The sequence below is a fragment of the Peromyscus leucopus genome, chromosome 19 (genome assembly GCF_004664715.2).
Source record: "Peromyscus leucopus breed LL Stock chromosome 19, UCI_PerLeu_2.1, whole genome shotgun sequence".
NCBI classification, from domain to species: domain Eukaryota; kingdom Metazoa; phylum Chordata; class Mammalia; order Rodentia; family Cricetidae; genus Peromyscus; species Peromyscus leucopus.
In genome coordinates this window covers 45,996,306-46,012,870 of record NC_051079.1, presented here as the reverse complement: position 1 = coordinate 46,012,870, position 16,565 = coordinate 45,996,306, and the positions used below count along the sequence as shown (strand labels likewise).

The 16,565-nt window shown below is 40.5% G+C and overlaps 1 protein-coding gene across 1 annotated transcript; it reads right to left on the bottom strand.

Annotated features, from left to right (window-relative positions):
- Positions 1-215: 215 nt before the first annotated feature.
- LOC119086222 (long-chain fatty acid transport protein 6-like) lies at positions 216-16,364 on the bottom strand. The gene is made up of 3 exons (XM_037196917.1): positions 15,615-16,364; positions 955-1,158; positions 216-283 (listed from the first exon to the last, which is right to left on the bottom strand). The coding sequence occupies exons 1-3, from the start codon at positions 16,093-16,095 to the stop codon at positions 216-218; spliced, it is 753 nt and encodes a 250-aa protein (XP_037052812.1). The 5' UTR covers positions 16,096-16,364.
- Positions 16,365-16,565: the final 201 nt, after the last annotated feature.

Here is a 16,565-nt window from a genome sequence, read left to right as displayed (position 1 = left end):
AACATTGAAACTCGGAAACAAAATCCCAACCATCAAACTGATCACAGAGCATCTTTGGCCTGTCGTTCACGGCTCAGTGCTTCCTGAAAGTCAGAGAATCCCTGTGAATCCTCAAGTTGATTTATTATTTTCCTTTGGTTATCACCATTTAACCTTTTCTCCCACTAAAGAGAGCTGAGTTCCATGAGCCCGTGTTGTTTCTTTCTCTGGATTTATCAAGTCTTGGGGACTTTCCGTGAGTCATAAGACCCGGTTATTCTGGGAAAGTTAGGAGAGCTGCCACCTGCACCAAAAGTCAAGAATAGAGAGAACTGCTTTGGAGTCCACTACCAGGTTTATAAACACAGAAGGTGAATGGAAAAAAAAGAGAACTGAAGAGGAAAGGGACATGATTGCTCCTAGGCATGATGAAGAAGAAAGTTTATTATAGATCAAAGCAAGAGCATAGGCAGGGACCAAACATCTAGGAGATCCAAAGTGGACATGACCAGGCAAAGCTTGGCCATGTCAGAAGAGGGGCGGGAAGAGAAGCGGAGGGAGAGGAACAAACTGCAGCAGCTAAGAGGGCAAATGTACAAAAGGGTGGGTAACCAAAATGGCTGCATTATGTAGGGCAAATCCTCCAGGGGAAGGATAGAACAGGCCCAGGGCTGGAGAGTGTAGAGGGCAAGGTATTCCAGCCATACCCCATAGCAGGTGGAAACTGAGAGCTGTTGGGAGAACCTGGCAGTCAGGTCCACTTTGATATGTTAAATAGACACGTTAGTTAACCATTTGTCCTAAGTTTGAGACTTTACACATCAGATCTAAGATTTTATTATTTTTAATATTTGTATGTGTATGTCTGTTCAGTACCTGCAACACCAGTATTGGTGACACAAAGGCACACACACACACACACACACACACACACACACACAAAGAGAGAGAGAGACAGAGACAGAGCGAACATACCTGTTGTTCCAGAGGTAAAAATATAGAGGCAGGTAGACTTGAGGCTTGAGGTGACATGATGCCTTGTTGGCACTGGCTCATCAGAGGCCAGGCTCAGCTTTTCTTGGAGTGAAACTACACCTTGTGGAACGGAGTCCTTCATTGCCCAAACAGTGATGTGCTTGGGGAGGCTGGGGAGGATTTCTTCTATGCTTCCAAGTAAATCTGAAAAGCAAGTGATTAGAAATAGGTGTAAAAAACCTTCTAATCTCAAATTTCATGTTGGGTTTCTTTCACGTGTTAGAACAGAGATAAAATGGAAGCAAAGTCTCCTCTCTTTCTGATTGAAAAGGCTATTTTATGCTTATGTTTGGTTTGGGAAATACTTCGTTTTTTGGCATGTCACCCTAAATACCCCTAGTCTGTCCTTGAATTTGCAATTTCCCACCTCAGTTTGAAAAATCCAGGGATTATAAGCATGAGCCACCATTCCAAGCCCTGTGTCTATTTCAACCTGAAACAACAATTCTGTCACCATCTGATTGAACAACACAAAGCAGGTTCACATTAAATGTTGATGATTTTGACAGCTTCCTGCTAAAAGACCACACTTCCCAGCCTCCTTTGTGGCCAGGCCAAGTCTTTCTTGAAGAGAGGGACTATGGGGTGGTAGTAATTTCTGCCCCTGTAAGGGGACAGATCTTATCTTTGTAGGTATTTTGGCCATCCACACACTTGCCCCCTTGTTATGAACAAACATGGTCTTGGTCTCACCTGAGGTCAGATCAAGCCTCTCTTTCTTCCTACCTTCTCTTTACAGCTGTCTTCAATTATCTAATAGATTCTATTACAAAAAATTATTATATTTTCCCATCTTTTAAATAAAACTATTTCTTAGATTCTCTTCAAATTTAAATTTAGGATACTGCAGAAGGCATGTTCTTCTAAATATAACTTGGTAGTTAATTATTCCAGGAGAACATCTGAGTGCTAAATTGCTCAACCTTAATGAAACACATTTGAGGAAATCCCTTGGCTGCTCTGGAGTGGTTTCAAGACCATGTTGAAGCCAAAGGTTAATGAATTCAGGGAGAGGCCTGTTCACTCAGCACCATGATAAGTAAAGTTGCAAACCCCTGAAGCAGAGGGGGAAAAAAGAATGCCTTCCAGAAACAGAACAAGGTCCTCTATGCAGGGGAGGATGTGACAGGGACAGCTGCCAGTGGAGTGATGAACAGAGCCTCCAGCAGTGGCCTGGAGACTCAAGGCCAAGGACAGAAACAAGGTCAAACAGAAAAAAAGAACAATAAATATTGAGAGATCCAGTCTCCAGGACTGAAAAACTTTGGAGCATCGTTAGTTCAAGGGTCTGAGTGTTAAGGAATGGAAAAGCAACCAGGATACTATTTTTCAGAAACTTTTTGCTTCCAGAATTAAGAACACAGAAAGGCAATAGCTGAGGTGAGGTGAGACTAAGTTATTTGAGACTTTCATTTGGCCACTAATATAAGATAAGACGTCATACTCTAAAGGAGGTTATTGATGGAGGAGAAGGGAGATATGGCAGTGGTGAGCCCCTCATGAGGAAGCATTAGATATTAAGGTACTCAGCACCCAACAGTACACAAAAGAAAAAAAATCAATCCTGTCTGAAAACTCTTTTTCCAGAATTTAGGGAGAACTATGCTTGTTACATTTAACTGTAATTCTGCTTTATTTTAACATTGGTCTTTGACAGTAAAATGAAAGTTTTACATTTATAGTTGGTAGGTTTTTTTCTTTATTTCTATGATATTCCATTCTTTCCAAGGTGTGAGGGACTTCTGATTGCTGTGTTTCTTATTTTAACTTGACAACTGGACTAATATCTTTGGTGGTGCTGCATGATACCCACTAGCATTTTGCAATCAATACCAACAAAGCCAAGGATTGTTGACAACCACTAGAGGCTAAGTAAAGGCAAAGAAAGAGTCTTTCTTACATTTAGAAAAATGTAAGTATGTGAGTATGAAGCTGGCAAATCCTTTGCTTTAGACTGTTAGCCTCCAGAACTGAGCAAAAAATACTTCCCTTATTATAAGCTCCCAGTGTATGGCATTTTATCACAGCATCTCTAAGAAGCTAATAAACCAAGTTCTCAAAATGATGCCTAGTGTAACTGGTAATCAAAGTGAAATTAAGTAATTCTATAACTATGTATGCATCATAAAGAAACCAGTAACTTGGCCGGACGGTGGTGGCGCACGCCTTTAGTCCCAGCACTCGGGAGGCAGAGCCAGGTGGATCTCTGTGAGTTCAAGGCCAGCCTGGGCTACAAAGCGAGTCCCAGGAAAGGAGCAAAGCTACACAGAGAAACCCTGTCTCGAAAAAAAAAAAAAAAAGAAAGAAACCAGTGACTTGGACTGGAGAGTTGGGGCTCAGAGGTTAATAGTTATACTGCTCCTGCAGAGGACGAGTTCAGTGTCCAGCACCTACAACAGGCAGCTCACAATGGCCTGTAATCCAGCTCCTGTGGTCAGATGTCTCTTCTGGCATCTTTGGGCACCTGTACTCAAGTGCACATATCCCCACAAAGACACACGCAAATATACATACTTGAAGAATCTTTAAAAACACAGTGATTAGGAATAATACCTTTTAGTATAATAGATCTGGTTAGAATGCTCTAGAATATATGAATTTTGGCCTGTACATAAAAAGCAACTATATGTTATTTAATTCTTAAAATTAAACAAACATAATCATAACTATATATTATGAAACATAATCACAAACTATATACTGTTTTGAATCTGGATTCATTGTACTATGTTACATATTTTCATGAAGAGGATGTGAACCATGAATGATTAACCAGTTGTCTCAGAAAAGCTGTCTGTCAATCACTGTTCAGTTCTATTACACTCCTGATTTGGCTTCCGTAATTCAGATTAATCATGAAGAAGCAGCAACAGAAACGAGTCAAGTGTCATCCCTGTCTCTCCAGACTTTATCTGAGTCCTGCTATGCCTGCCTAGAGGAGCCTTTCCTCCTACCCTACCTCCATTTTGTGGAGACTCTGCCCTTCAGTGATGACCCAGGGTCCTCTTAGCTCTTTCTAACAAACTACCTCATCCTTTCCTCCTACCTCATCTCCATTCCTTTGTGTCACCTACCAACCAACAATTATTCTCTGCCAGGGACCCCATGCCCATCACACTTGCCTAGGGTTCAGAGTGGGGAGCAACAATCAAAGAGTGGACCACCTACCGAATAAAGACTAGAACAGATATCTACACCAAAAAAGAGAGTGTCTTAGTTAGGGTTTCTATTGCTGGGATGAAACACCATGACCAAAAAGCAAGTTGGCGAGGGAAGGGTTTATTCAGCTTACACTTCCATATCGCTGTTCATCACTGAAGGAAGTCAGGACAGGAACTCAAATGGGGCAGGATCTGGAGGCAGGAGCTGAAGCAGAGGCCATGGAGGGGTGCTGCTTACTGGCTTGCTCAGCCTGCTTTCTATAGAACCCAGGACCACCAGCCCAGGGATGGCACCACCCACCATGGCTTGGGCCCTCCCCTGTTGATCACTAATTGAGAAAATGCCTTACAGCTGGATCTCATGGAAGCATTTCCTCAACTGAGGCACCTTCCTCTCTCAAGACTGTAGCTTGCATCAAGTTGACACACAAAACCAGCCAGGACACATAGTTTTAGAAAAGTGGCAGGATGCAAAATTAACACACAAAAATTAGAAACTTGACTGTATACAAATGACAGAATGAGAAATAAATCATAGAAACAGTACCTTTCACAATGGCCTCAATCAAAAAAATAAATAAATAAAAAATAATATGCTGGGATTATGCTTATCAAGCAAATAAAGACTTGAATAGGAAAAATGTTAAGACATTGAAGAAAGAAATCAAAGAAGACACCAGAAGATGGAAAGATCTTCCATGTTTGTGTATCCATAGAATTAATATAATCAAAATGGTCATCCTACCAAAAGCAACCTACAGATTCAATGTAATTGCCAACAAAATTCCAATATAATTCTTCACAAATATTGAGAAAACAATCTCCAACTTCATATGAAAACACAAAAGACCCAGGACAGCTAAAACAATCCTGAATAGTAAAAGGATGCCTGGAGGTATCACCATGCCAGATTTTGAGTTATACTACAGAGCTATATTAATAAAAAATGGTATTGGCATAAAAACAGACAAAATGGTCAACTGAAATGAATTGAAAACTCAGACATAAGTCTACACACCTATGGACACCTGATTTTTGACAAAGAAGCCAAAAATACATTGGAGAGAAAACAGTATCTTCCACAAACATTTCTGTTCAAACTGGATAATTGTATGTATAAGAAAGAAAATTGTTTCATATCTATCACCCTCTAGAAAATTCAACTCTAAATGAATTAAGAATGTCAACATAATTCTAGGTACCCTAAGTCTGATAGAAGAGAAAGTGAAAAGTAGGCTTGCACTCATTGGCACAGAAAGGACTTTCTCATCAGGAAACTGACAACACAGGACACTAATATCACAGTCACTAGCAATAAATGTGACTTCATAAAGCCAAGAAACTTCTTTATGGCAAAGGACACTATCATTCCATCAAATTGGCAGCCTACAGAATGGGAAAAGATCTTTATCAATTATACATATGATAGGAGGTTAATATCTAGAATATATAAATAACCAAAAGAAAAACTTGATCAAAAAAATAAACAATCCAGTTTAAAAATGGGATATAGAACAAAGCAGAGAGTTTTTAAAAGATAAAGCACAAATGGCTGAAAAACACTTAATGAAATGTTCAAGATCTTTAGCCATCAGGGAAATGCAAATTAAAACTCCTTTGAAATTTTATCTTACCTTAGTCAGAATGGCCAAGATCATATGCCATACAACAAATGGCAGCTCATACTGGTGAGAATATTGTATAAGGGGAACACTCATTCATGGTGGGAGTGCAAACTTGTACAGCCACTGTGGAAATCCGTGTTATAGTTCCTTCGAAATCTGTGAATACATCTGCATCAAACCCAGCTATACCACTCTTGGGTATATGCCCAAAGAACTCCGTATTTTCTTAGAGCAACACTTGCTTAACCATGTTCATTGCTTACCTAATTGAAAACAGCCTAGATGTCCATCACCTGATGAATGGATAATGAAAATGTGGTACATTTACACAGTGGGATATTGTTCAGCTGTTAGGAAAATCAAAGTTATGAAATTTCCACTTAAAAGGATGGAACTAGGGCAAAAGCATCCCGAGTGAGGTAACCCGGGCCCCAGATGACAAATACTCTGTTTTCTCTTTTAGGTGTATGTTACTTTTAAGCTTTCAAAATGTGCACTTCAATCCAAACCACCACGGGGGTTTAGTTACCTACTACGGGACCAGAGGGGAGGAAACGATCTCCCAAAGAAGGGAAAATCAAGTTCACACATGGAGAGACAAGGGGAAGCCAGAGTAGGAGGATTAAATAAGGAAGGAGATGGGAGGACAGGGTAAACAAAGGAATATGGGGAGGACAACTGACGCTAAAGGCCATTTGAAAAATTATATGGAAACCTACTACTGTAGAAGCTTCCTAAAACCATACATATATGAAATAAATCTAAGTGGAGTAACCAAATAATATGGGAGCCAATGCCCCAACTAGATATCTTATGCTATCACGTGAAACCTTCAGGGGCAGGAATTGGTTATATCTAGTTGAGTCATTGGGAAAGGGGCCCTATAGGAATCTCCAAATATCACAAGTTATTGCCAATGCTATTGCTTGATCTCCACAACCTATTTCTGTGGTGGTATTCTAATTGTACTGAAATGTGATTTTGATTGTATGTTAATAAATAAAGTTGCCCGGGGGTCAGAGCTATTGGAGCCATAGACAGAGTGTGGCGGTGGTGGCGCACACCTTTAACCCCATAGGTCTCTGTGTGTTCAGGGATACAGCCAGCATTGGAGACATATGCCTTTAAGACCCGGGGGGCTGTACATACAGACAGTGATGAGGCAGTCACGTGTTTGGGTTTACAACCAATGAGAAGGCAGAATGACTACGAAACGACTTACACACAGGGAAATAGCTCTTTCGGGAAGCTGGAACCACGGCAGGAGGAAGGGTAAGATTTTAGCTCTGAGCTCTGACCTCTTGGCTTTCTCTTTTACATTGGTTCTGTGTTTCTTATTTAATAAGACGGTTGGTTACATCTACATATTGCTAAAGACAGTACTTAGTTATATCATCAAACATGCAAATGTCAAACAGGTGCCTAACTAGAAGCGTCAGCCTTAGGGACTAGCATTCATGGTGCTGGAAGATGCAGAAAAGAGAAAGGTACACCAATACCACCCAACTACAAACCCTGTGACCAACAGCAGTGATCTGGCTGCAAGATATACTGGTTTAGTAGTGGCCTAAAGAGGAGGAGGCAGAAAGATTCTAAGAGCCAGGGTTGATGGTTGACTCCAAGCAAAAAGTGTCTTCCGGGAACAACAGGACGGACTGCTGTACATATGAACTTACAGATGCTGTGACAGCTTGCACAGGACCTTTGCAGGTTTGGGTCAGAAGGAGGGAGACATAGGGTCCCATGCCTAACCAGGAAGCTCTCTCCAGCTGATGTCTGCTGGGAGATGGAAGGCCAGTTTTCTCCAATGGTGTTTCATTGGATATGTCAACCAATACTCCAGGGCAGGCCCCAGGACCAGGAGTCATTGGCCAGCACAAACAAACTCAATAGTGTTTTCGTGGACTCTTTGTTTCATTTTGCTTTTTTTTGTCTTTTGATTGTTTTGATTTTCATTTGTGTGTGGGGAGGGCGTGTGTGTGTGTGTGTGTGTGTGTGTGTGTGTGTATGTGTGTGTGTATTTCTAGGTTTTGTTTTTGTCTCTTTGTTGCTGTTTGAGAGAGTGAAAACAAAGAACTTAGAGGTAGGTGGGTAGGCAGGTCAGGAGTATCTGAGGGAGGATAAAAACCATGATCAAAATATATTGTATTTTCCAGTAAAATTAATACAAATAACCGAGTCAAATGGCACTAGGTAACTCATAAATATAACCTGTAAGAAACTCAAAGCAAACACATAAATGAGGCATTATGCCAGGAAACTAGGGGTTAGGTCTTAAAATATCTTATTAATCTTCATTTATACCACAAATAAATTAAGCAAACTGTAAGAATCCAAGGAGAATTCTCAGTTCTGGTTAGTGTATGCCGTTATTCATTCAGTATCCTGCTGCATGCAGGCTGCTTTGACAAGGTGTGAAAACCCACGGAAATGGCTGGTAGGAAAGACAACAGCACAAAGCATCTAGTCTTTCAAAACAACAGTTCTAGATTTTGTTTAAATGACTCTTTCTGGCATATTGAACTTAACAATTCTTTCAACTACTTATCATAGTTATCGTGATTTCAAATTGGCCACCTGGAATTATAAACCAATGGCTAAACTTCTAAATAAATTGGGACATAAGTACAAAGTTACAGCATGACTGTGTCTTGAATCTTTGTTGAAACCGCAGTCTAGGAAATAGTGAGGGTTTACAAAGAGTGGTAATGTTTACAAAAATGAAGGAAGTGAGCAAAAGTCAAAAGAAACATGATTTTATATCCTTAAAATTCAGCTGATTTAGCTGAGGCAGAATTCTCAAATAAAATCCTTTCAACAGCGGTTAAAAATGATACTGGGTATTATAGTGACAGTTCTGAACATCGATGTGAGGATAAAGAGGGACAGAAGAATGACTCGATGGTGACAGCATTTCCTGTCCTTCCAGAGAACCAGAATTCAGTTCCCAGTACCCACGTGGCACGTCCAGCTCCAAGAGGTCTGACACCCTCTTTCTGCCCTCTGAAGGCACTCACATACACATGGGATTCACCACCCCCAGCCTGAAATAAAAAGAAAATAAACCTTACAAAAAAGGATAAGGAATCACTACTTATTTATTACTATCAGTTTTAAAACATGAAAAAAACTTCCTTTACCTTGAAAAGAAATTCAGAATATTGATATGACTTAAAATAATATTGCTTAATATAGTTATTTGTGAGGGTGTTTTGTCTGCATATATGTCTTCATACCATGCACATCCTTGGTGCTATGGAAGCCAAAAGACATCTTTTCAGATCTACTGGAATTAGGTACAGACAAGGCTGTGAGCCCTGTGTGTGTGTGCTGGAAATCAAACCTGGGTCCTCTGGAAGAGCAACCAAGGCTGTTAAATAATACTGTTCAAATATATTAATGAAACTCAACTCATTAAGACCCATTCCTCAAAGAAATGTACAAACCATTGATCTCGGCAGAACTGCAGACACCCCAACAGAATGACCAATGCCCCACTCTGTCTGCTGCTTACCACACCTGCCAGGCACACCACACGTTCTGGTTAGATTTCTGGTTAAAGGAGCTGGGATCTGTGCTGGGGAGATTACAATAGATGCAGATCTTGATAGTAAAGTGTGTGAGAACATGAGTTAGCTATTTTTCCTATGATTTTTAATAAAGTCTCCATTACAGAAGAAGACTCAACACATTTGGTTTTGTTTGTTTGGTTGATTGGATTTTGATTTTTTGGGAACAAGTTCTTTCAAGAAACACGCAAAATTTTCTTCACATCTAAAGCAGGGCATTAGGTGAATCCCAGTGGTAAAAATGACTAGGTTATGATCCTGTATGTGAGCACTCAGCACTCTTAGTACAAAATAATTTCTTCTTACATCATCATTGCACCTCTTAGTCACATTCCTGAGACTACAAAATCAATAACAAAAATTTCACGTGTCCCTCTAACATGCCATTCGAATTGTGCTTTGCATCTTGCTTTAATAACTCTTTGTCATCCTGCTCTACATTTAACAGACCTAGAGTACTGAATGTGAGGGAAAGGAATCAATTGATTATAGCTCTCAGGATATTGGTAAGTATTTTACCTTTAAATTTTTATATGACTCAGGGTATAGGTCCATCGTAGCATGCCTGTCTGATATTTGTAGGATCCTTAGTTTGATTTCCAGCACCAAAAACATTAATAAATGCAATATGAAAATCAGCTCCAAACAGGTGACCTGGTCTCTCTGTAGTGCAAAACAATGTTCACAAAGAAGTCAGGATGAAATTATAGATTTTATCAAGTATTTGTAACCAACTCTCTCCTGTGTAGGCCAGCTCAATAGCCTTGTTAGAGAGGCATGGCTAGGCTCTGGTTTTTAAGAAAATGATGCTTAAGCAAGCAGTGTGCTAAAGTACTGTTCAGACATAGATACCAGGACTGCATATCGGGTGCAGAAACCCACTCTTGAATAAATAGTGCTCCAGCTACTTTTATTAACACTGTTTATTTCAAATCACAGAGCATTTAGGAAGTCTGTGCTATTTCTGTTTATTTATGCTCATTATCATTATGTATTATCTATTCTGCTATTTATGTGTACTTTTATGAACACTGTTTATTACAAATCATAGAACGCTTAGAAAGTGTGCACGATTTCCTTCCTTGGAAATGAAATGCAAGGAGTCTGAAAACAAATGGAAGTCTAAAAGTTGATAGCTTGCACAAGCTAATGAGCTTGTTTTAATCCAGGTGCATTGAACTTCAAAATCCACACATCCCCCATTAACATCCATTCTACATTCCTATTCATTATAATTATTTTCAGAATCAGCAGTCTTCACATGACATGTTAAGTAATCTTCCCTTTTTCATGGAGAGGTGATAAGTCTGAGCCATTCTGTTTCATTCAATTCTTTGTCTAGGTCTTTTTGTTTTGTTTTGTTTTTAATTACACTATACCTTTTTGTTTGTTTATTTTTCAAGTCAGGTTTGTTTTTCAATTTCTTCTGTAGCCCTGGCTGTCCTGGAACTCACTCTGTAGACCAGGCTGGCCTTAAACTCACAGAGATCTGCCTGTCTTTTACTCCAGAATGTTGGGATTAAAGATGTGTGCCACCACTAGTCAGCTATACTATACTTTTAAATTAATAAAACCAATTATTTTCCTTTGCAGCGATGTAACTCTCTTGACCCTGCTAAATCTAAGAAAATGTGATACAGCCATTCTAATAAATACAAGAAAAAATTAGCAATGTCCTAAAAAATAGGCATGGATCCCATGTAAGCGTACCACAGGACACAAGATAGGTAATAAAGTTCACAAGAACCCTTTGTTTTCTGTACCTCCATACATATCACGTTTCAATAAAATTTAAAAAGGACTTTATTTGTCCTGTCTGTTGAGCATTAAGAAGCAGTTTCTTTTATGGCTAAAGGACATTTGCAGGGTTGCAACGGCTCAGTTGTTAACCTGAACACTTTCTTTGCACAGTCAGAGGGCAATTGCTCATAAAAATAGGGCTGGGCCGCACAGGTTAGCATGTCTACTGCGAATAGCAGGAGTTACTTCTGAAGAGAAGTCTAAAGTCTTTTAGAATGAATTCATACACAGAGTGCTATCCCATTTAGAGTAGAGGAGATTGGGGTAACCTGAGATTGTTTAAAGTTATCTGTGCATAGTGATTTAGTATATTGTGCATCGAGAAAGTAAAATATGCATGTTACACACATTTGAGTAAGAGGGAAACCTGTGGGCACCTGGTCAACCCAAGGCACTTCTTATCTGTTATGAGCAGTGTTTCCTGTTCCCTAATGAAAGCTTTCTTCAGCAACAGATTCTGCCGGCTTTGTGGAGAATTTCCAGGCTGTCACCTGTCCTGCCTGAGATTTACCCTGCCATTTAATTTTAATTCTTTGACAAAGAACATGAGCCTGATCTGGACCCCTAGATCATAACATAGATAGGAGACTCCTTTGCAAGCACACGTGAGTCTTCAGGCTTCTTCGAGGGAATAATATCATACACGTTTTTCTAAATAGCAAATATTAAAAGTCTGATACCTTGATAGTGGCATATCGGAATGCTTTCTTATAATATAACCAGAACACACACTTTTTTATAACTATACTGAAGTGCAACCAGCAGTCCTTACACAACGGGATTATGATTAGATCAGAATCCCACAGCAGAAGCCAGAATTTGAATACTAGTTCTTCAATCTACTAAAATGAGTAACTTAAGCTAAGCTCCCCGATTTCTTTGGATAACCTCACTGCATCTGCCTCTCAGAGCCCCTGGGGATGCTTTACCTGAGTCAACCTTGAGAAGCGATAACTGCTGGCATCATTGTTACTGATGATAATAATAATAATGTTTGATGGTGGTTTAATTGATATCTTTCCTTTGGCTTCCTCCCAAATATGGTTACCAGATAAGTAAGCGAAAGGTGGAAATTGTACCTATCACCAAGGACATTATCAAATCTGACCCATAAAACTTGTTCAAAATTATGTATTACTTCTGGGGCTACAGAAATATTTCAGTTGGTAAAGTGCTTACCTTATGAGCACAGAGTCTGAGTTTGATCCCCAAGCACCCATCTTCAAATAAGTTATTATGATGCACACTTCTGATCCTAGCACCAAGGAGACCAAGAGAAGGCAGAAAACCTGGTACTTATTGGCTGGCCAGGCTAGTCTACTTGATGATTTCCAGGCCAGTGAGAGATACTCTGTCTCAAAAGGAAAATGGATGGTAACTGAAGAACTGCCATAAAAGTTGTCCTGTGGCTTCCACATGCACAAACATGCATGAGCACTCACACACGCACACGTACTAATTTGTACACACACACACACACACACACACACACACACACACAAACCCAAAAACTGTACATAACTTATAAGGAGTATAATTTTTTTCTAAAACATCATTTTTTTTTTTCCTTTTTGGAGCTGAGGATTGAACCCAGAGCCTTGCGCTTGTTAGGCAAGTACTCTACCACTGAGCTAAATCTCCAACTCCCTAAAACATCATTTCAAGCAAACTGTGTGCTATTCTGTTGGGTATAGGATGTTCTCATAGACACGACATGAATTCTGTTCAGTCACTAAGCACTGAGCTACCCTGTAGCAGGCACTTGGCCACGTCATGAAAGCCATATCATGTCCTCAGAACGACCATGAAGTAGACAGCATTGTCACCATCTTGTAGCTTAATAAAGTGACACTCACAGAGATTTTCCAGTAGCTACTAAGTGGCTAACTACACATGAACTAGGTCTGCCTGGCTGCTCGGTATAAACCATTTCTCCACTTCTGTACACTCTCCTTAGGATTGTAAGAATCCGCATTAGGAACAGCTGGTCAGAATCTGTGGAGTCTGAAGTTTAAAAAAAATCTAATCATTAGGAGTATGTTGTTCACCAATGCAGTTTAAAAATGCCAAGAATACAGTATTTCAGGACAAGAACTTTAAATACACACAATTTACTAAGTTCTATACTGGTCTTAACAAGATAACCTATTCGTTAATTAAAATATAATTATCATATCTTTAAAATTCGTGTAATTTGAATTTTAAGATATGTTAAGATGAATGATTAATGTGACTTAATTTCTCCAGTTAACTATTTTGCTGAAAAACTCTACTAAATAGAATTGACTTAAAACTCCAGTAACCCAAAGTAGTAGTCTGTGTAGTGTGGTGTGTGTGTGTGTGTGTGTGTGTGTGTTGTGTGTGTGTATGTGTGTGAATGCATATGTGTGTGCAGGAATGAGGAATGTGTGTGTGTGTGTGTGTGTGTGTGTGTATGTGTGAAAGTACATGTATATGGCTTGTGTGGAGGTCAGAGGTCAGCCTTATGTATTCCTCCATTGAGCGACGCCTTATCAATTTTTGAGATAGAGTCTCTCATTGCTCCAGAGCTCAGCAAGTAACTAGACTAAATGGCCAGTGAGCACTAGGGCTCCATCTACCTCTGCCTCTCAGCTCTGAGATTACCACACAGAGCTTTTCTTTTTTTTTTTTTTTTTTTAATTTAGGATATGAGGATCAAACTTAGGTATTTATGTTTGGATTGTACTTTACTGGACTTAGCTATGTTCCCAGTCTCCATAGCATTTACGTGCTAAAAAGGGAGTAGGGGATGCTGGGATGTTGGCATTGAAACAGAGAACCAAGGAAACACTGCAATTAGTTGCTGGAGAGCAAAGTCAAAGCTAGAACAAGTCGACTGTAACACTAATTGAACATAATTAAGCAACTCCTCACGCTACAGCCAAGTTTGTGTAAAGACTTGAGATGTACCCAGCACTGTGCCCCTTGGGAAGACTCGCTAGTAATTTGCTCTGGGAAACTTCTCAGATTGACCTCAGCATTGTGACCACAAAGATCTTTTCAGGGACACTGTAGCTCTCTTAGTTTGCTTTTCTGAAGGGAGGTAATATTTTCTAGCATAATTTGGAGTTTATATTTGCTACATGATATGCAGTGGTGTAAGCCATGGGATAAGATGTCAGAGTACACCCATAGATAATAAATAAACGGTGTTTATTTTTCTGCTGCATTCACTGTAGGAATTGATACTGTTTCTCCACACTGTCAGAATTCTATATGACTCATTGATTCTACTTGTCACCATAGGTCACTGAGAATGGAAGAGAGGACTGAGAGAACCACCAGACAGTACCCAAGGGACACACTTTGGCTTCTCCACTCCTATGGCCCTAAACTAGCTGAAACCAGTGCTTGACAATAAACACTTCCTGACATGGTTGGACCTGTACAAGATAAACTGGAAGGACATAACGAAGATGTAGGAAGAGTTACTGTGTCGACAGCCAGCTCTTCTTATGTCCGCAGCCTAACTCACTTCTTGTCACGCATGGCAAACAGCTATCAGTGAAGCAGAAACTAGATTAGTCTTCCAGGATTCTGAAATCCTATACCAAGAACCAGTCTGTATCATTTAATCTAAAATACCTAAGGTTTTTTTTTTTTTTCCCAAGATCTTTACTTTGGACACCCTTACGACTTTTTAGCTACATATAAGAAGCAATTGTCTAAACCCTTTAGGTTGTGCCAAATAAGTGCCAGGCTTCCTGTTTTAGTTTATTGAATTACCCCATTTCCTAACTTCTTCATTAATTACTCATTAAACCCAAGATTATCTTCATCAGTCATGGTAAATATATACAACCATAGCTGTCTTAACTCACATCAGGGAAGGAAAAAGGTAAATGACAGAAAATGGTGGAGGGAAGCAGAACAAGGGAGAGGATTATTGTCTGCTGAGAGCCTGTCGCTGGCTCAGAAGGGTAGCTCAGTCTTGCGCTGTCAAATCCTAGCTTGCAGAGCACAAAGTAAGTACTGGGTGAAGCTAAGAATGTGAGAATTTCACGTTTAAAATTTCAGTTATCCAAATGTACACATTCTTGATAAAGTTACTAATTGGTAGCTTTCTTACTCATGAAACACTTTGTCAGGGCTGATAAAATAGCTAATCTGACCCTATGTCTCTTGAGTTCTCTCGGGGACTGAAGGTACTTGTTGCCCTTCCCCAAATGGAAGGAAACAGAGATTTCATAAAAATATTCTTTCGTTGTATTGCTGTTTACTAATCTACAAGGAAGTAAGTGGTTGAGGGGTGTGTGGGAGGAGCTAAGCCGCTGGCTGAGGGATGGAAGAGCGATCTTATAGGCATTCCTTACACACCTTACCACCCGCCTCAGAGTATTAGACAGGAAACATGGCTAGCAGAGGGGGAGCGGGGAGACAGGTTGGCTCGCTTTGCGCGTAGCAGACCACAGCTCATACTCTACCTCCGCCCACCACCACGGCCTTGGGCTCACAGGTACAGATGCAGTGGAGGAGGGAATTGCAGCGGATATTGGAGTTGAGGAAGGCCACCACGCAGCCCAGCTTAGCCAGGCCAAACCACACATGAACGAAGTCTGGCTCGTTGCTCATCAGCAAAGCCACGACATCCCCCCTCTTCAGCGAGGAGTGGGTCAGGAAGGCGTGGGCCACTTTGTTGCTCCTCTTGTCTACGTCCTCATAGGTGTAGACGTCCCCCTCATAAATGATGAAGGCTTTCTGCGGTTGCCTCCTGGCGTGGCTCAGGAACTTATCGAGCACGGTGACCAGCTCCCCTCTCAGTTTGTATATCTCCATTTGAATTCCATAGCGCACCACCTTGAGCAGGAACCACAAATCTTCCCAGAAGTAGGGGAACAGAAGTTTCTGCACGAAGTGCAGGAAGAGCAATCCAGCCCCAAATCCTGTGAGCCAAGGCAGAAGCATGAGCACCCTGGCCACCAGCTGACCCAATGGGTCCTATCAATGTCTTTCTTTTCCAAAGGCTTCCCCTCCTTTGCTCTGGAGACCCCTGTCCTGAAAGCTTAGGGCTGGCACTTGTAGTTCTGGCTCAGGCTTTCTGTCTGTATCCTCTGAAAGAAATCAAAGTTTTTCACCCAGAAGACTGCTGATGACGAGTCTTGGGATACTGGATGCTGCAGCTGTGGAGTAGAACCCCGAGTCTTCTTTAAAAAAAAAAAAAAAAAAAAAAAAAAAAAAAAAAAAAAAAAAAAAAAAGCGCTTGCACACACAGCACCCAAGGGGCTGAATATGAGTCCAGCACAGCCTAGTGTTCCCAACCCTCCTCTGCTGCCAGAGCCGGTTGGTTGCAGTAAACTCTGGGCTTCAGGTTGCGAAGGTCTTTGTCACCTCTTGCTCTCTGAAAGAACTATACTATGCTCCCATGTACCTTTTGA

Coding starts and splice junctions, on each gene's coding strand:
- LOC119086222 (XM_037196917.1), bottom strand. CDS start 16,095: ATGCTTCTGCCTTGGCTCACAGGATTTGGGGCTGGATTGCTCTTCCTG. Junction 1,159..15,614: donor GGCCGTGGTGGTGGGCGGAG/GTAGAGTATGAG, acceptor CTTGCTTTTCAG/ATTTACTTGGAAGCATAGAA. Junction 284..954: donor TTTTACCTCTGGAACAACAG/GTATGTTCGCTC, acceptor CTTTTGGTGCAG/GTGGCAGCTCTCCTAACTTT.